The sequence below is a fragment of the Lycium barbarum genome, chromosome 10 (genome assembly GCF_019175385.1).
Source record: "Lycium barbarum isolate Lr01 chromosome 10, ASM1917538v2, whole genome shotgun sequence".
Classification (NCBI taxonomy): Eukaryota; Viridiplantae; Streptophyta; class Magnoliopsida; order Solanales; family Solanaceae; genus Lycium; species Lycium barbarum.
This window is the reverse complement of record NC_083346.1, coordinates 14,466,103-14,487,848: the sequence shown is the minus strand read 5'-3', so window position 1 is coordinate 14,487,848 and position 21,746 is coordinate 14,466,103. Positions and strand designations below refer to the sequence as shown.

Here is a 21,746-nt window from a genome sequence, read left to right as displayed (position 1 = left end):
ACCTTTTTGGAAACACTTCCAGAAGTTTGCCATAAACGGAGCGCGTCTGTCAGAAATAATAGAAACATGAATACCATGAAGATGCACAATCTCCTTAATCTACACCTTAGCGTAATCTTCAGCAGTGTAAGTGGTCTTGACTGGCAAGAAATAGGCCGATTTGGTCAACCTATCTATGCTCACCCAAATAAAATCAAACTTGCGATAAGAACGGGGCAATTCCGTAATGAAATCCATATTAATCACTTCCCATTTCCAAGCCGGGATCTCCATTTCTTGTAATAAGTTGCTGAGTTTCTGGTGTTCAATCTTCACCTGTTGGCAAATGGGGCATTGAGCCGCAAAGCTCGCAATATCTTTCCTCATATCATTCCACCAATAGAAACCCTTGAGGTCATGATATATCTTTGCGGAGCCAAGATGAATAGAATACCGAAAATAATGGAATTCTGACATGATTCTGTCCCGAAGTCCGACTACATTTGGAACACACAAACGACCTCGATGTTTAAGAACCCCATCAGGATCGAGTTCAAAGGTTGAAATCCGATTTTGTTGAACTTCATCCTTGAGATTTACCAGAACTGGATCTTCATACTACTGAGCCTTCACTTCCGAGGAAAGAGTCGATTGAGATATATTCTGTAGGCCAACCCCCGTATCTTCTGAATTAATTAGGTGAACTCCTAGGCTTGCTAGGCGGTGAATTTCTTTATTCATTTCTAGTTTTTCAGCTGGCACATGCAATACGCTACCCATAGAATTGTGGCTTAACGCATCAGCGACAACATTGGCTTTGTCAAGATGATATAAGATATCGACATCGTAATCTTTCAGCAATTCGAGCCATCTTCGTTCAACTCCTTCTGCCTCAAGTTCAACTCCTTCTGCTTGAATATATATTGAAGGCTTTTGTGATCTATATAAATATCAGCATGAGCTCCGTATAAGTAATGTCGCCATATCTTCAGAGCATAAATTACTGCCGCCGACTCAAGATTATGGGTTGGATAGTTTTACTCATGTTTTCGCAATTGCCTGGAGGCATAAGCGAGATCATCTTACCATTTTTCATTAATACACATCCCAGACCTGTGCGTGAAGTATCACAATATACAGTGTAACCCTCAGTGCCTTCTGGAAGGATAAGACCAGGAGCGGACGTCAATTTCTCCTTCAATTTTTGAAAACTCTGCTCGCAAGCTTCTGGACTTTAAAATTGGTTGCTTTCTGAGTTAATTTTGTTAATGGAGCTGTTATAGATGAGAATCCCTCTACAAATCTGCGATAATAACCTACAAGGCCGGAGAAACTTTGAACTTCTGAGGCTGTTATTGGCCTAGGCCAATTCTTAACGGTTTCGATTTTTCGATTATCAACTTTAATACCCTCGACCGACACAATATGGCCTAAAAAAGCCACTGAGTTAGCCAGAATTCACATTTGGAGAATTTTGCGTCCAACCTTCGATCTCGCAATGTTTGCAACACTTTCCGAAGGTGATCAACATGTTCTATTTCTGAACGAGAATATACCAGGATATTGTCAGTGAATACAATAACAAAGACATCCAAGAAGGGCTGGAATACAGTATTTATTAGTGCCATAAATGTCGTCGGAGCATTTGTCAATCCGGATGACATAACTAAGAATTCAAAATGCCATATCTCGTTCGAAAAGCTGTCTTTGGAATATCTTCCCCCTTTACATGTAACTGATGATACCCTGACCTTAAGCCAATCTTCGAGAAACATTTGGCACCCTACAACTGATCAAACAAATAATCAATTCTGGACAATGGATAGTTATTCTTGATAGTCGCCTTATTTAGTTTCCTGTAGTCAATACACATTCTTAGTGTTCCATCCTTCTTGCGCACAAATAACACCGTTGCACCCCACGAAGAAATGTTGGGCCTAATAAAGCCCTCATTTAGCAATCCTGCAATTACACCTTCAATTCTTGTAATTCAGTAGGGGACATATGATAGGGAGGAATAGAGATGGGATAAGTGACTGGATATACATCAATCGCAAATTCAATTTCTCTTTCGGGAGAAAGACCTGGTAATTCATCGGGGAATACATCTTGAATTTCATTAACTACGGGAACAGACTGTAAAGCTGGTGTTTTGGCTTCAGTGATCCTAACTCAGACAAAATGATAAATATATCCTTTGGAGATCATTTTCCGTGCCTTAAGGTAGGAAATAAACCTACCCATTTGGTGCTAGAGTATTGCCCTTCCATTTAAGAATTGGTTCGCCAGGAAACTGAAACTTCACAGTTTTAGACCAACATTCAACATCGGCATAGCAAGAAGCTAGCCAATCCATACCCATAATAGCATCAAAGTCCACCATTTCTAATTCTACTAAATCAGCAAGAGTTTCGCGGCCACATACCGTACCACACACTTACGATAAATTCGTCTTGCCATAACAGGCTCCCGAACTGGGGTAGAAACTAAGAAAGGCTTGGACAAAGATTGTGGATTAATACCAAACCTATCAGCAGCATATGGAGTGATATAAGATAGTGTGGAGCCTGGATCCATCAATGCATAAATATCGTGAGAACAAATGGATAAAATACCTATCACAACATTTAGGGATGGCTCAAGATCCTGCCACCCTGTGAGTGCATAAATATGATTCTGACTGCTACCTGAACCAGATGCCTGACCTCTGCCCCTAACTCTACCTGCTCGGGCTGAAGAAGAGCCTTTCCCAGGAGGGCGAACAGAAGCTGAAGAGCTTCCGACCGAACCTGTCGGCTGAGCCGGGCCACATCTACGGCGAGACAGACAGTCCCGCATAACATGACTAGGTTGCCCACAAGTATAGCACACACCTATACCTTGGCGACACTTACCAGAGTGGCCCTTAACATAGTGGTCACAACGAGGCAATGGAGGCCTTGTCTGACTAGACTCTCCCTGTAAAGAGAAGTTGGTGCCCTCGAACTCTAACCAGTTCTAGAATAAGTGGATCGATCATAATGCTGCCCCTGAAACCGAAAAGGTGCACTCACTACTGAAGAGGCTGAATGTCTGGAAGAATGAGGCCTATAACCTCCCTAACAATCAGTATAATAAACTGCGGAACTTGCCCGCATATGACGACCTCTGTCCATATCTTGTTCGGCCTGCTGCTGATGCTTACGATCCTCCAAATTCTGAGCATATGCCTGAATATGAGCAATATCCATACCATCTTGAAGTTAGGCCGCCATACATTCATCTATCAAATAGGGCCTAAGCCTCATTACAAAATGATGAACCTTATCTTCCATTTCAGCAACAATCATAGGGGCATAGCTGGCCAAAGAGTTAAACTTCAAACTATATTCTCGAGCACTTATATTATTCTAGCATATCGATAAGAACTCATCTACTCTGGCCCTGCGAATCTCGGCCAGTAAATAATGAGCTAAGAGAGCCTTGGCAAACTCAGACCATACTACTGGAGGTGCATTCTGCCCTTTCAATTGTAGCTAAGTTCGTACTATACTTCCGCCACATCCCATAATCTATAAGAAGCTAACTCTATTGATTCTGTATCAGAGACATGCATTACCCTCAAAGCACGGCCTATCTGATCTATAAAGTCCTAGGGATTCACCTTCGAGTTTGACCCCGTGAAGACCGGAGGATCCAAATTAAGAAAATCACGAACGCGGGAACTGGCGGCCTCATCTGGGAGGCCAGCCTACTGCTGAGTCTGAGCGGCTACCAACCTAGTCAATAACTGGACTGCATCTCGCAAGTCCTGATCTAGAGTAGCAAAGGAAGAGTCGGAGGAACTGGAACTCTTCCATGCTTTTCTGCAACTGGAGAAATAGGGATGGCCTGTGAGGGAGTGGCGCTCTAAGCCTCGCTATGTCTTGACTTAGTCGGGGATACTCGATTACTACCTTCACCAGTAGTGCCTAGTATTTTGCTGACTTTTTTCTTTCTCCGAGGCAGCGCTGAAAATTAAACAGGGAGAGATTAGATAATTGCATTCTTAACTTGGCTCTATCGCACTATCTAGATCATGAAGAAAAATGTCTTCCTAAATGCCCTGTAGCCTTCTGGCTATAGATATGGTGCACGACATACCGATAACTAGGACTTTACTAGACATGGCTCATAGACATCCCTAAGACTGACCTACATTGATACCAAGTTTGTCACACCCCGTCGAGGAGCATGACGGGCACCGACCTATAGGCCGGATACCACCTGGCATAAAAGTTACCATGGTTATTATATAATATGACTCAAACATGACTAGACGGACAACTGCAAGCAGAAAAGGCCCAAATAAAGAAATATGCAATAATCCAACATATATATATATATATATATATATATATATATATATATATAGAAAAGGCCCAAATAAAGAAATATGCAATAATCCAACATATATATATAGACATATATATGTATATATACATATATATATAGCTGACAAGGCCGCTACAACATCATGAGTGTCATAAATCCAGCAAGGCTATCAGGAGAATATCAAAACCAAAACAAGGCCGACAAGGCCAGAAATAACATTTACATACCTCATTGTGTCTATGAGTCTCTAAGAATGTGCATACAAAAGCGTAAAGGCGATATAAGGCCCCGACATACCCATAGCATATGAATATATATCATGATAACATAAGTATACCAAAAGATAGTAAGCCCGGAGTTGGGGCACTTGCGGACACCCGCTAAAGTTGGAAGTCCTACTGTGGTTGTGGTTCTCTGCTACGGATCAAAGTACTGAGTATGTAAGGCAAGAAACAATAACATAAGTAAGATGTAAATATAGAAGGATAGAAGTAACCTGAGCCATCGGAGGACAATCAATATGCAATGCATGAGTTTTAAAAAAAAAAAGCATATGCAAGTATATACATATAGTACATCATCATAATATCATCGTCATCCTACGTCTGGGGTACATAATAGCATGCCTACTGTAGTGGTATGCACATCTACATGTTTGCCCAACCGACTATAGCGCGGCGCGGTGTAGTACAATAGTGCAATACATACATATATATATATATATATATATATATATATATATATATATATATATATATATAATGCATGAGGAGCTAATGAACTAACATCGGGCCTTCGGAGTGACATAAGGTCGATAACCTCCGAGTGAATTATGAAATTCATATCGAATCCAAAGAAATAACTTAATGATGATTAACATGATAATACTTCAAGAATCATTGAAGAAGTACAATACACTAATTAGGAAATAAGTAAGTAATCCAATGAAGAACATCTTTAAGAATTGATGTATGATTGGATTGAATTGAATTGTTATGGAACGCTTGTGTTCATGTTCTAGTTGGATTCGTGCCAAAGAAAGAGGGAAACGAACACCTTACATACCTTAATTCGTCGAGCCGCTACTTTAAGGAATTTCTTATTCCGAAGCCCGTTCGTCCCTTGCCCCTACATGGTGATATACGATCTTAGTTAGTCCTTAATTGTTTGTATACCAACTCATAGGTGGTGTATCTTTGAGACTAATTTGGGGTTATAGGAATTCGGGCAGCATTTTCTTGGTCTATTCTACGTTTCCCAAGTCATAACAACACCCCAATTCAACATATACAACAATAAAATATAACCAACATTCTTATTACTTCAATATGGTATTTCATACAAGACTTGTTTCATCTTTCATCCAATTCGGCACTACGCGATAATCTAGCGAATATAACTTCGGATTAACTCAATTCCATAGTTATAGAGGGAGGATCTTACCTTAATAGACTTTAGGGAATCCTTGAAAGTGTGGATTTCATTATTCAATTACCCTCGGTTCTTCCCGTGCACGAATATCAAGACTATACCTCAATTCCGAGCCTTCCCGAGCTAGTCCATGCAAATCCCTTTCTAATTGTTGGTGAAGTTGATGAGAAATATTTGGAAATGATTCTAGGGTCTTTAGGGATGTTAAAATGAGTAGAAGAATGAGGAAAACTGAGATTTGGAAGCTTATGTAAGTCACAAGGTCGGTTTCCACAGCCTCAATAATTGGCCTTCGCGATTGTGAGCCCTTTGAAGGTTTGCAAGCCTTCTAGCAGTCTGTCTTGAAACGCCCATAACTTCCTAGTCTGATGTCGTATAGACAAACGGTTTATTGCGTTGGAAACTAGATTCAATGAACTTTAACTTGGATAGGTTATGTATTCCATAACTCCTTATATACTAGGAGATATACCTCTCCAAATTTGGACTAAAATTTTTGTCCAGAATTCTACCAAATCTTCCCTAAATTTTGACAAACTTAGTTTCTTCGAGTTGCTTGGTCTCATAGCCTTTGGATACATGTTTAACACTTGTTAAAAGTATTCTTTAACCTCTTGAGAGTTCCATGGCCTTTTCGAGCTTACATCGAGGAATACGTAACGTACTTAGCTTCTCGAAGGGCGAGATGTAACAGTAAAGTGTGAATTAAGGGTTCTTTATATAGCACCTCAAAAATCTGAAACCCTAACCCAAACTCGATGTGGGACTATTGCATTTTTGGGAACAAATTCATCAATTGAAGCATCAACGGCTAAGATTTAAGCTAAACAATGTGCGAAGGTTCAAATTGGACTCAAAATGAATCGATCCAGCTGGTTCTTCATGAACAAATGAGGATTACAGGATTTGAATGAGTCGAGACAAATCCCATTAAGGTATTTGTACTCCTTTGACCATAAAATGCAGAAAAGCAAAGAAAAGGGGGAAGATAATATCATGTTTGGTTGAGATGTGGTGGAGAGAGAGCAAAGCAATAATTGCGTTGCCCGAAATCGGCACACCAAAGACTGTGAGGGCATGTCGCACCCTGGACCTTTGCCATTTTCAGGCATGCTGATCGAAGAGAGAGGTAAAATGATTATTTACTTAATTAATCAAATTTCTTGCGTTAAACGGAGTAAAATATTTGTCAATTTGACACTTGATAATTTAAATAATTAATTGAACAATTGTTTTTGAACTATTTTTTGATTAACTTTGACAAGTACTTTACTATTAATATGCAAAATATTTTAAATGACTTACAGTACATATTTGCACTCATTTTGTCAAATAAAATGACAAAATATTATCGAAATGATTTTGTAAAAACCATTTTGGCTCATAAAATACATATTTCACTAGATCCAGGAACTATGTGTAATTAAAATAAATTATTGGAGGTCAAAAATTAGGTGTCAACATTGATTTTGTAGATTACTTATATTGATTTTTATTTATCATCTATTAAATATCCTGATTTCATTAGTCGTTGCAATGATATATGATACCGCCAACAAAGACCATTTTCGCTCCAACTCCTGATATGGTGGAATCAATCAATGAATATATGATTTCCCTCAATCATAGTCCTGAGAAATCATATTTGAGTTCCGATACAATCTGCAACTCCGATCATACTTATTCAGCATTGGAACATGTACATACACCAGAATTCTTAAATAATATTAAATGTTTCAGAGTTCCAAATCATACTCTCACTTTAACGGTCGGTGTTCCGATGATCTTGTTAAGAAACATTGACCAGTCAGCAAGATTGTGTAATGTATGGGTGTCAATGGTTTTTGAAAAAACCGACTTAACCTATCGAAAGATTTTCTTAGTAAAACCGACGGTTTATAGAAATTTTCAACCATACCGAATAATTGAGTAGGTTTTTAATTTTATAAAATAAACCGTAAAAAATATCAAACCGTACCGAATAAATTTATATGCGTAAAATTTATTCTATATGTTAAGTTTAAGAATAATGAAACATTAAAATTTTCACCTTGGGCCTAGGGTGATGGAAATAACTACAAGTCAGCAACATGTAATTAACGCCCAACGTCCTAATTTCGAAACCTATTATGCTACTCCTATTCAAACTAAATTAGCTCTAGCACCTCGAGTAGTAACCTTTAAGCTACAGGTATTCCAAACGATCTTGAATAACAAGCAATAAGGTATTAGATATCTTTCCTCTCATATGATTTTTTTTATTAAATACTTAATCTTAGTAGACTCGGTTCTTGCGCCCCATCTTGATTGATTACTTCCATCTCGTGTGATCTAAATCTTTTGTCTTTATTTAATATTGTAAAATAGCGGAATGAATCTCTATTTTTGTCATGTTACATGTTTTCTTGATTTATCATTTTTTGATAATAAAATGTCTTGAGAGTTTTTCCCAAAGTTCAAATAGAAGTATGCATGGTATCGCGTCTAACTTCTATCTTGTGACTTTTATATGACTTTTCTTAAAAAAATACCGAAAATTAACCAAACCGTACTGATATCGAAAAGAAACAGAGATAATGGACGGTTTTGAAAACTCTAATATTGGTTATATAAAATAAAATAATCGAATTGATATGATACAAATTTTATAAAATAATCGAACGAACCGTACCATTGACATTCCAAGGTGTGAGTTGCGTAGGGTTGCCACATTTAAAAAGCAACTCGGGCGCACTCCTACCCCCATTATATTAAAGTTAGGTATGAATAAAAGATATTTGTAGAAAGTGACGTTTCGTTATTAAAGTATTTATAGTTTTAATTTCTTGTCCTATTGATTACAAATGTGCTTTGTCTTTTGAAGTGGTTGATGCGAGTAACAGAACAAAATTGTTAATTGCATTTAATAAACAAGTTGAGAAAATCCTTCAATTTTTCATTGAAGATATTTTCACACAAGTTGAGGATCTTTTCATACAATAATTTATATATATTTATTAATGTCTTATAAAAGAGGCCAATCCCAAAAACAAGCGTAACTACCAACAAATGTTACTTATAAAATGTATATTACTTGCCCACCAGTATTGTGAAAGCGCCAATAAATTAAATGTTTTTACCTTTTGGGTGATACTGTACGTTTCGCTAATAAATAAATATCCAACGTTAATCGTTTGATTCAAATCTCTCTTTCCGCTTTATTTTTTGGAGAATCCAAAGCTACCGGTGGCGGACCAGGATTTTGATCAAGCGGGTTCCAATAAACACCGAAATAGCAAATATGAAGGTCGAGAATAGGAATGATCGTATTTTTTTTTTGTATTCCCATAATATCCCCGAAAATATCATTTTTAAATGATATTCTATTTTAAAATAAATATATATTTAGAGAAAACCACATCATTTTCTACTGTATAAATTATAGTATATATTCTTGCATTCGTGTACATCAAGGCTCAGGCTAGTCACAAAGGTAAAAAATAACAATATAGAAACAAAGTATATCAAGTTTTAATTACTTACAAGACTGTTAATTTTCATCTAGGTCAATTTAAATTTTTAAGTTTTTACTCGTATAATTAGATAATAACAATTAATGTCACAATTTTGAAACACCATACATAAAATAAAACTAAAATAAAAACAATAATAGATAAATAAATAAATAAAAATAACAATAATGGATAAATAAATAAAAATAAATTAACCTAACCTCATGTATACCAAAGATGAGGAAAAAGATTTGCAACTTTATAAATCGATGAGAGTTTAATCTAAGTAAAATAAGATGTACAATTTACAAACATATAACCTCAAATATTATAACCTAAATTATTATAACAGTTTAAAACAATTGATAATTCTCAAACAGTTAGAATTATGCAGTTATTAGTAATTAAGGTATTAGTTATACACGTACTAGTTATGCTAGCATTAGTAATACAGAGTTTAGTTATGCATAAATTATTTCTTTAGACGTAGGTTTGTTATATTAAGAGTTAATAAATATTATATACTTTTTAAAATTAAAATATTACAGTAAAATATTATATAAAAATATTTGTTTAGAAAAGAAAAGTATTTAAGTAGGGAATGATAAGGGTAATACTGTCATTTCAACTTTTTAATTATGTATTAGTTATTCCATCTTCTACCCCGCATAAAATAATACATAGGTTCCGTCATAACTTATAAATGTACTGGTTATGCAAGTTCTACATTGCAAATCAAACGTTGCACTAATTTTATACATGGATAACTTCCTTACTAGCTATCAAATGTGGTATAAGTATGCAAAAATTAATACATGAATAAGGTGTCTCTTTACTAGCTATCAAACGTGGTATGAATTAATATATAAATTAATACATGAATAACTTATCTCTTGTCCAGCTACCAAACGACACCTCGGTGTAAAACACTATGGCTTGTAAAACACTATGTCTTGTAACTTTAATACTACGATAAAAGATAACACTACGACATGTACTACTTTCTTGCGGCCAGCTTTTTCTAAATTTTTATTTCTTCCTTTTTATGTCATTTTATTGCTTCCATCCAAAATTCAAATCAAGTGGGAACCAGAAAAACTTTTTCCAACCTCCATCCACACCAAGAACTTTTGGGAATAAGCAAACGTACAGTATTGATCATGTTGCATTGAGAATTATCCATCTCTCAATTATTTGACCCTTAAAAAAAAAAAAACATTCTTCTACCAATGCATTTTGTCTATCTATTATTACTACTATTTCCTCCATCTCAATTTTTGTGGCATAATTTGAATCTGGATAGTCAATTTTAATTTTGATCATAAATTTAGACAAAGAATCAATAAGTTTTTTAAAATAAAATTTATATATTGAAAACTCTATAAGTCACAAAAATTAATAATTTAAATTTTTTAAAAGACATAAGAAATCAAAGAAAAATTCGATTGACTCTCAAAATCCGAAAGACTTCACACAAAATGGGGCAGCGGGAGTAGGATTTTGAAACTCCCCTTTCCCTATTCTTGGTTAACCCTCTGTTTATAGGCCTTAGGGTTCTTCCACTTCCATTTATATTCTTCCTCTATAGCAAAACCAATTGCAAAAATATGTCTGGAACTGGAAGGCAGCAAAAGAGGAGGAAAAGTAGAAGTAAAGGAGCCACAGTGCTGATTAAGGATGATACCGGAGTAGATCATGCAATAATAAAATAGGATTAAAAAAATTAAAGAAAAACTCGTTTAACACACGAAAAGCAAAAAGTATCACATAGATTGGGACAGATGGAGTAAGGTAGGACATGAGGATTTAATGGAGCATAGATAAAAAAATTCCCTCCGGATAAAAAAAAGTGTCCGCTTAACCTTTTTTTTTTATCAAAAAAAGTGTCCACTTATTAAATCAAGAAACAATTAACCTTATCTTTTCAGATTTGCCCCTATTAAGTGTTATGCGATCAAATCCAAAAGCCTATTTAATTAGGGGTAGTTTAGTTAATTTATATATTTTTTTTCTTGAAGTGAGTAGTTTCTTAAGGGGTGTGCAAATGACTAATTGGACTCTTTTTTTGATCCACAGGAGTATGATTTTTTTCGAGTACAAGGGAAAATATCACCCTAACGGTGGATGCAGGGGCGGACCTATATGCATTTTGGTGGTGCTCCAGCACCCATTAAACCCGACGTAGATTAGGTATAGTTATATAAGAAATATATAAAATTTGGTATAATATAAAAAAAGCACCATGAAAATCAATAACATAGTTGGGTGTTTTAGTTTCCAGGTCGGAACCATAAAGGTTTGTGCGACTAGGACTTGTGTTCGAACCCTTCCTTAGCATTTTACCATTTTGGTTAATGATAACATTAAAATGAGGAACCCACGATCCTTAAATCCTGGGTCCGCCACTGGGTGGATGACATGTACCACGGAGAAATAGAGATTTTTTGTGAGAGCATAAGGGTGATTCTGACCCTTTTCTAATATAAAAAAAGTAGACCAAAACCTATTCACTATGTAGGCATTTGGCATGAAAACCAAATATTTTTCACTTTATTTGGTATTTTGGATTTGGAGTTGTGTTTGGTTATAGTTTTTGCAAAGAAAATTTAGTTGTTTGAATGTATTGAAAGTGAAAAAAGTAAAAATAAGTTTTTTTGTGTTTTTCAAATTTCAAATACAACTTGAAGTTGTATTTGAAATTTCCGTGGCCAAACATTAATTTTCAAATAAACTGAAAACGTTCTCCGGAAAAAGTGAAAAAAAAATCATGGCCAAACGGGCCCTAATTATAAAGAATTAAATTGGGAAACTAAATTTGTAGTCAAAGGAGATTCCTTAGCTTGTAACTCCCAATTTATTCAACTAGAATCCGAGGGACGAATATTAGACAACTCAAAGAGTTAATGAATTCATTTTGGTTGATTTTATTTCAAAAATTGCCTTTTTAAAATAATTTCTTGCAGCCATTTTTTTCTAAATTTTAATCTTCTTCCTTTTGTGAAGTTTTGCTGCTTCCATCCACATCTCAAATCAAGTGCGAACCAGAAAAATTTTCCCAACTAAATTCACTCATTCTTTCTCTTACCATTTACAATATATAGGAATCTCTGCAGCTTCTTCATTTAAAGTAATGGGACTGGTTTGTTTATGTATAGTCCCAACCTCCATCCATACCAACAACTTTGGGAATAGGCAAACATGCAGAATTGATCACGTTGCATTGAAAAACCAGCCATCTCTCAATTATCACCCTTTAAGCCAAAAAAAGATACATTTCTTCTATCAATGCATAGACTTTGTCTATCTATTATTATTACTCTTCCCCCATCTTAATTTATGTGGCATAATTCGGATCTTGATAGTCAAATTTCTTAAGTTTGATCATGAATTAAGACAGTCATTAAGATTTTTATAATAAAGTTTATATATTTGAAAACTTTATAAGCCACAAGAATTAATAATTCGAATTTTTTAAAAGACATAAAAGGAATCAAGGTTTAAAAAAAAATATTTTGACTTTCAAAATTCGAAAGATATCACCTAAAATGGGGCAGTAAAAAGGATTTTGCAATCCCCTCCCCCCCGCCACACCACCCCACCCCCCGGCCCTCTTGATATGAGGGCAGTTTGGGGAGGTTATACCTGCAACTTTGAAAGGAATCCAATGGGCGTTAGGCTAGTTAATTAGAAAGAATGGGAAACACTATTAGGTCCCACTTTAGTTTTAGAATAACTTTCAGGAATTGCACTTTGCACCCTGAATTCAAATGTCTACTAGCTCTTTCAGTCCGCGTAAGTTAGTTATAATTGGCAGAGCATTAGGCCAGCCGTTTTGTCATTTTCTTCTTTACACAGTATGTGTGAGATAAAATTTCGGGTTCTACGATTATATAGTTTATAATGAACCCTCTTGACACAGTCGAGAGACTTGGTTAAGTGGTTGAGGGAGTTCAATATTTTGTGAACATCGCAAGTTCAAGCCTCGCTAGCTTCCCTCGCTGTAGTTTAGTTGATTTTTAGCTTTGTATATACTTTTAGCTATACTTTGATCTAGAAAAGACCCAAAACGGTCCGTTAAATTTGGAGTTCCACTTGAAATAGTTTATTATTTGAGGTGGAGCACTAATAATCCTTCATCTTTCAAATAATGGAGCACATTTAGTCCCAGCAAACTTAGAGAACTAATTGCTGCCAGCTCTTGGGGTTAGTCCTAATTAGGGCTGGACATAAATATCGAAAACCGAAAAATCGAACCGAATCGAACCAAAACTTCAACAAACCGAACCGAACTGAACTAGTTTGGTTCGGTGTTTGGTGTCCATCGTCAAAAAATTGAAACCGAAATAGCCGAACCGAAGTTTGATAAAATCGAACCGAAAAACCGAACGCGCACCGAAATTTAATACATTACCCAAAAAAATTAAAATAGTCCAGACCCATTAAGTTTAAAGCAAAAAAAAAAAAACGATTGTAATAGGTCCTCTTTTGCATTTGTATTCCTAATTTTCCACTTCAATTGAAAAAAATCAAATATCCTTAACAAAGAAAGGTAACTAGGATGTCTCTTTAGGATTAATGTATGTCCTTTATGTGTTTTTTTAATTATTCTTATGGTATGTATATAACACCTTGGAATCCTATGTCATGATTATAGTTTTTTGTTCTTGTGTATCCTGTTTGTTTGATTTTGATTTTAATTTATCAGTTTTATGTTTTATTATTTTTGAGAATATGAATTAGTGTCAATGGAATCGCTTCTAATATTATATTAAAAAAAATGAACCGAACCGAACTTTAAAAAACCGAAACCGAAAGAACCGAACCGAACTAGTTTGGTTCGGCGTTTGGTGTCCACCTTCAAAAAACCGAACCTGAAATAGCCAAACCGAAGTTTGATAAACCGAACCGAAAAACCGAACGCCCACCCCTAGTCCTAACTACTTGTGCTCTATCGATAAAATGAAATTTTCATTCTAATTATATTAAGTAGTTAATCTTATCGATTATCACATCATCATTTGTTGACTCCCAAGAAGCGAAAAATGTCACATGAATTAGGACAGAGGGAGTAAGGTGGGACATGAAGATTTAACGGAGCATGAATAAATATAATTTTTTTAGAGAATAAGGGTAAATATGATCTTAATATTGGATGACAAAGACAAATATATTGAAAAAAGTATACTACTGAAGAGCAAATATAGCTTATTGTGAAAGTACAAGGTGCTAATCTAACCCTTTTCCAATATATAAAAGTAGACCAAAACCAATTCACTAAATTATATAGAAAATAGGAAAACTAAGGTGCCGGGCCATAAATACCAAAAACTTTTTCACTTTTTTTGAAAATTTTGAAGTTGGAGTTGGAGTTGTGTTTGGCCATAGATTTTGAAATTGTAGTTTTTGGTGAAATGTAATGTAAAAAAGTGGAAAAAAATTTAATTTTTTTTTCTTGTTTTTGTTATTCCAGAATACAACTCCGGAAAAAAGTTAATAATTTTTATGGCCAAACGCCCGCTGAATTTGTAGTCAAAGAAGATTCCTTAAATCGCAGTTTATTCAACTAGAATCAGAGGGACGAATATTTGGCAACTCAAAGAATTAATGAATTCTTTTTGGTTGATTTTTATTTCGAAAAATGTCATTTTAAAATAATTTCACGCAACCAGTTTTTTTCTAAATTTGTAATTTTCTTCCTTTCTATATAATTTTGCTGCTTCCATCCAAATTTCAAATCAAGTGGGAACTAGAAAAACTTTCCCAACTAAATTCACTCATTTTTTCTCTTAACATTTACAATATATAGGAATATGCTTGCTACTTCTTCTTTTATAGGGTCTCTTTGGAAAGCCACCTGGTCATTGAAATTAGTGTAATTATTAGGATAGTAATTACACAGCTTAGTAATTTCACCGTATAGTAATTATGATGACCTATTTGTTTGTCATAAGGTAATAACTGTGTAATTACAAGCATATTGTTTCGTTTCACAAGTGTAATTACACAGTTAGAGTATCTTTCAGTACGCGTTTGGACAATACAATTTGGTTGAAATAGGGAAAATGAGTATTTGTTAAGTTTAAGTCAAAGTATATTTGGAAGTTGAAGTTGTATTTGAACATATATTTCACTCGGAAAATAAGTCGAAGAATCGTGATTGAAAATATTCCTCAAACAAGTTTTTGGATATTTCGCTACTGTTTCAAATACTTAAAGCTAACTATCTGCAAATATTTGTAGTTGCAAAATCCAACCTATTATTTGCAAATAGGGTGTGCTTGTCTTTTGTTGTCGAGTTTTTTGTTTTGTCTTTTATTGTTTGTGACACACAAGGAACATTTCTTGGCTTGATAGTCTTGCAAATTTATTCAGTTCGAGTGAGTCAAGTACACGCTTAATTCATTTTTTACTGAAAATATATTTTGTTGCAGAATTCATGTTTAAATTACTCCTTGTAGCAGAGAGCTTGGTCTTTTTTTCTTTTTATTTTTTCGTTTGTTTTCTTTTAACGTTCACAGCTATCGAGGAAAAGACTACTATGGAATAGTTATGGGGTATTCAAACTTGGAACATTATTTGCTTGAATTGCGACCTCTCGATCATTAAACTTAATCTTCCTTTTTTTTTCCTTTTGATGTTTTCTTTGAACAAAATCTAGAGGATTACTTACAAAAATCATAAGTGGATGCCGTGCAAAAGCCCAAAAGGTGACCAATGGAAGGGAAGATCTGGAAAAACCCAAAAGCTTAAGCAAGTATTTGGTTTTCTAATTAGTACTCCCTGGAACTAATTTTCACTTCATTTTATTTGATTTGACAATGCTACAATCCTAATACTTCGTGATGCGTGGGATTCATAAAAGGGGGATAGGGGAGGAGCAGCCGAGCAGGGGTGTTCACGGGTCGGTTTGAATCAGTTTTTGGTTAAATTTAAAACCAAACCAATATAATCGATTATTTCATTATTAAAAACTAAACAAATCAATAAAATAAAAATTTATCAGTTTGGTTTGATTTTACGATTTTTAATCATGCATAAATGTGTATCCTTCTATAACTATATCACAAATAGTCAATCTTCTATAGTTAAAAAAAAAAAAACTTTTAGGTGGTAGATATAAATAAATAAATAAATAATTGCTGGTCAACGGTTTGAGAAGACAAAGTGAGAGAGAAAGAATAAAATTTAAAATTTTGACTCCTCTTCCTGCATTGGAAATATAAGGAGAGAAACCTTGGTGCATTGGAAATGTAAAGTGACAGAGAATGGCTACTTTGGTGCATTGGAAACATGACTACTGGCTATGTATTCTTTTTCATTGATGTATGTAATGAAGTTTGAAATAGTTACTTTCCCCATCCTATATAAAGTCTCTTTGTTAGGTTTGGTTATTCATTTTGAATTTTCTGAGTTCCAAAAGTTTGGGAGGATGGCTAGTTCATCTGCCCAGGGACAAGTGATCGGCTGCCACAATAATGAGGAGTGGACGGCGCATATCCAGACTAACAAATTGGTATGGATGCGTTTTGACTTTTGTTTTTTTCGTCAATGACTTTGAGCTTTGACCATGATCATAAATGAAAATAAGAAATTTGAGCCCAAGTCACTATATATCTAGCATAGTTGCTATGCCAGATAGTAGTAATATGGATGGCGCCTAGCTGTTAGAATTGGTACAGAATGATGCTACCTTTAAAATGCCTCAGATGTTTAGAAATTCTTGGGTGTAAGTTTTTTTTTTTTTTTTTTTAATTCATCTAACTTATGTAATAAAAGTAATGACAATTTTGGCTCAGGTGGTGGTTGATTTTACTGCTTGCTGGTGCAGCTCTTCCCGTTATATTGCCCCATTTTTTGATGGCATTGCTAAGAAGATGCCGCATGTTATATTCCTCAAGGTTGATATTGATGAACTTACGGTATGTAAAAAACCCAAATTCTTCAATGTATTAATAAGATCCCGAACACGATTGTAGCACTAGAATAGTAATTGCAACATTTCAAGCTAATGAAGTACAATGATACTAAAATAACAAGTAGCTAAGGATAGAGACAAGAATGAGAGATGAGAAGCTAGACTCTAAAGGAGATGAGATGAACAGTCATTTTTTCACAGTACGCATACCCCTCTTTTGCTCCCACCAATCGTTATTTATCAACTTGGATTCCAAACATAGTCACTTAATCCGGTGTTGGGTTGTTTTGCCAATACCGGTCCAGGTCCATTCATAACAACGTACATCTCCAATTTTTATTTTTTTTACCAATGTTATAACTAGTAATTGATAATAAATTGCGTTACATTTCTCGCAGACAGTTGCACAACAATATAAAGTGGAGACAACATCAACGTTTTTGTTCCTTAAAGATGGGAATGAAGTGGATAGGGTTGTTGGTGCCAAGAGAGAGGAGTTGAATGAGACCATAGCGAAACATTTTCCATCTTAATAAGGAGTCTGAAACCTTTGTGTTGGTGCTTTAAGGCTTGTGAAACCTTGTATTGGTGCTTTAAGGCCTATGAAGCCTTAATCAATGTGTATCTGATGTTTTTATTGCTTTTGTGAAACCTTTATGTTGAAAAAGAGGTCACCCGTAATTGTCTCTTAAGGCCTGTGAAGCCTTAATAAATGAAAGCTTATATAAGAGACAATTACGGGTGGCCTCTTTTCCAACATAAAGGTTTCACAAAAGCAATAAAAACATCAGATACACATTGATTAAGGCTTCATAGGCCTTAAAGCACCAACACAAGGTTTCACAAGCCTTAAAGCACCAACACAAAGGTTTCAGACTCCTTATTAAGATGGAAGATGTTTCGCTATGGTCTCATTCAACTCCTCTCTCTTGGCACCAACAACCCTATCCACTTCGTTCCCATCTTTAAGGAACAAAAACGTTGGTGTTGTCTCCACTTTATATTGTTGTGCAACTGTCTGTGAGAAATGAAACGCAATTTATTATCAATTACTAGTTAAAATATCGATTATTACATTGGTAAAAAAAAAAAAAAAATTGGAGATGTACGTTGTTATGAATGGACCTGGACCGGTATTAGCAAAACAGCCCAACACCGGATTAAGTGACTATGTTTGGAATCCAAGTTGATAAATAACGATTGGTGGGAGCAAAAGAGGGGTATGCGTACTGTGAAAAAATGACTGTTCATCTCATCCCCTTTAGAGTCTAGCTTCTCATCTCCCATTCTTGTCTCTATCCTTAGCTACTTGTTATTTTAGTATTTTCCATTGTAATTCATTAGCTTGAAGTGTTGCAATTACTATTCTAGTGCTACAATCGTGTTCGGGATCTTATTAATACATTGAAGAATTTGGGTTTTTTACATACCGTAAGTTCATCAATATCAACCTTGAGGAATATAACATGCGACATCTTCTTAGCAATGCCGTCAAAAAATGGGGCAATATAACGGGAAGAGCCGCACCAGCAAGCAGTAAAATCAACCACCACCTGAGCCAAAATTGTCATTACTTTTATTACATAAGTTAGATGAATTAAAAAAAAAAAATTTACACCCAAGAATTTCTAAACATCTGAGGCATTTTAAAGGTAGCATCATTCTGAACCAATTCTAACAGCTAGGCGCCATCCATATTACTACTATCTGGCATAGCAACTATGCTAGATATATAGTGACTTGGGCTCAAATTTCTTATTTTCATTTATGATCATGGTCAAAGCTCAAAGTCATTGACGAAAAAAACAAAAGTCAAAACGCATCCATACCAATTTGTTAGTCTGGATATGCGCCGTCCACTCCTCATTATTGTGGCAGCCAATCACTTGTCCCTGGGCAGATGAACTAGCCATCCTCCCAAACTTTTGGAACTCAGAAAATTCAAAATGAATAACCAAACCTAACAAAGAGACTTTATATAGGATGGGGAAAGTAACTATTTCAAACTTCATTACATACATCAATGAAAAAGAATACATAGCCAGTAGTCATGTTTCCAATGCACCAAAGTAGCCATTCTGTGTCACTTTACATTTCCAATGCACCAAGGTTTCTCTCCTTATATTTCCAATGCAGGAAGAGGAGTCAAAATTTTAAATTTTATTCTTTCTCTCTCACTTTGTCTTCTCAAACCGTTGACCAGCAATTATTTATTTATTTATTTATTTATTTATTTATTTATTTATATCTACCACCTAAATTTTTTTATTTTTTTTTTAACTAAAGAAGATTGACTATTTGTGATATAGTTATAGAAGGATACACATTTATGCATGATTAAAAATCGTAAAATCGAACCAAACTGATAAATTTTTATTTTATTGGTTTGTTTAGTTTTTAATAATGAGATAATCGATTATATTGGTTTGGTTTTAAATTTAACCAAAAACTGATTCAAACCGACCCGTGAACACCCCTGCTCGGCTGCTCCTCCCCTATCCCCCTTTTATGAATCCCACGCATCACGAAGTATTAGGATTGTAGCATTGTCAAATCAAATAAAATGAAGTGAAAATTAGTTCCAGGGAGTACTAATTAGAAAACCAAATACTTGCTTAAGCTTTTGGGTTTTTCCAGATCTTCCCTTCCATTGGTCACCTTTTGGGCTTTTGCACGGCATCCACTTATGATTTTTGTAAGTAATCCTCTAGATTTTGTTCAAAGAAAACATCAAAAGGAAAAAAAAAGGAAGATTAAGCTTAATGATCGAGAGGTCGCAATTCAAGCAAATAATGTTCCAAGTTCGAATACCCCATAACTATTCCATAGTAGTCTTTTCCTCGATAGCTGTGAACGTTAAAAGAAAACAAACGAAAAAATAAAAAGAAAAAAAGACCAAGCTCTCTGCTACAAGGAGTAATTTAAACATGAATTCTGCAACAAAATATATTTTCAGTAAAAAATGAATTAAGCGTGTACTTGACTCACTCGAACTGAATAAATTTGCAAGACTATCAAGCCAAGAAATGTTCCATGTGTGTCACAAACAATAAAAGACAAAACAAAAAACTCGACAACAAAAGACAAGCACACCCTATTTGCAAATAATAAAAGGTTGGATTTTGCAACTACAAATATTTGCAGATACTAACTTTTAAGTATTTGAAACAGTAGCGAATTATCCAAAAACTTGTTTGAGGAAAATTTTCAATCACGATTCTTGGACTTATTTTCCGAGTGAAATTTATGTTCAAATACAACTTCAACTTCCAAATATACTTTGACTTAAACTTAACAAATACTCATTTTCCCTATTTCAACCAAATTATATTGTCCAAACGCATACCGAAAGATACTCTGAAATGTTGGATAATGTACCAGAAGAACCAAAAGAACAAGGCAATTGTAAATAAGTCTACTGCTATCCAAGCAAAACGAAAGCTTGGATAATTAAATTTTAGTTTTATATTAATCTAACTGTGCAATTACACTTGTGAAACGAAGCAATACGCTTGTAATTACACAGTTATTACCTTATGACAAACAAATAGGTCATCGTAATAAGTATACGGAGTAATTACTAAACTGTGTAATTACTATCCTAATAATTACACCAATTTCAATTACCAGGTGGCTTTCCAAAGAGACCCTATAAAAGAAGAAGTAACAAGCATATTCCTATATATTGTAAATGTTAAGAGAAAAAATGAGTGAATTTAGTTGGGAAAGTTTTTCTAGTTCCCACTTGATTTGAAATTTGGATGGAAGCAGCAAAATTACATAGAAAGGAAGAAGATTAAAAATTTAGAAAAAACTGGTTGCGAGAAATTATTTTAAAATGAAAATTTTCGAAATAAAAATCAACCAAAAAGAATTCATTAATTCTTTGAGTTGCCTAATATTCGTTCCTCTGATTCTAGTTGAATAAACTGCGATTTACAAGCTAAGGAATCTCCTTTGACTACAAATTTAGTGGGCGTTTGGCCATAAAAATTATTCATTTTTTTCCGGAATTTTTTTTTTACTTTTTTTACTTTTAGCGTTTGGCCATAAAAATTATTCACTTTTCTCCGGAGTTGTATTCCGGAATACCAAAAATAAGAAAAAAAAAATTTCAAAAAAAATTCACTTTTTTACACTATATTTCACCAAAAACTACAATTTCAAAAACTATGGTCAAACACAACTCCAACTTTAAAAATTCCAAAAAAAGTGAAAAAGTTTTTGGTATTTATGGCCAAACGACACCTTAGTTTTCCTATTTTCTATATAATTTAGTGAATTGGTTTTGGTCTACTTTTATATATTGGAAAAGGGTTAGATTAGCTCTGATAATTTCTTAACAAGTGTATGTCGGGTCCGACATATATGCGATCCAAACCTTGCCTTGCAATTTTTTTTTAACTTATGCTTGAGCGGGGGTTCGAACTCAGAACCTCATGATTTCTGCGTGAATGCTCAGAGTTGCAATGCGAAGGGCAAAACTTAAAGACCAGCAATATGAGGGACATAATTTAAAGATCACAAATATGAGGGGCAAAATTTAAAGACCACCTCAAAAGAAGGGCAATCTGCGC

General features: G+C 34.7%; 3 protein-coding genes across 3 annotated transcripts in view; 1 reads left to right on the top strand and 2 right to left on the bottom strand.

Moving 5' to 3' along the window:
• The window catches only part of LOC132615624 (pentatricopeptide repeat-containing protein At3g24000, mitochondrial-like), a 95,414-nt gene that overhangs the window by 60,871 nt on the left and 12,797 nt on the right, over positions 1–21,746 (bottom strand). The gene's annotated exons all lie outside the window — the stretch shown is intronic.
• LOC132612756 (thioredoxin H-type 1-like) lies at positions 16,295–17,702 on the top strand. The gene is made up of 3 exons (XM_060326850.1): positions 16,295–16,767; positions 17,051–17,173; positions 17,568–17,702. Exons 1-3 carry the CDS (start codon positions 16,558–16,560, stop codon positions 17,700–17,702), a joined length of 468 nt encoding a protein of 155 aa, XP_060182833.1. The 5' UTR covers positions 16,295–16,557.
• LOC132615073 (thioredoxin H-type 1-like) lies at positions 17,924–20,258 on the bottom strand. The gene is made up of 3 exons (XM_060329627.1): positions 18,999–20,258; positions 18,600–18,722; positions 17,924–18,187 (listed from the first exon to the last, which is right to left on the bottom strand). The coding sequence occupies exons 1-3, from the start codon at positions 19,206–19,208 to the stop codon at positions 18,053–18,055; spliced, it is 468 nt and encodes a 155-aa protein (XP_060185610.1). The 5' UTR covers positions 19,209–20,258; the 3' UTR covers positions 17,924–18,052.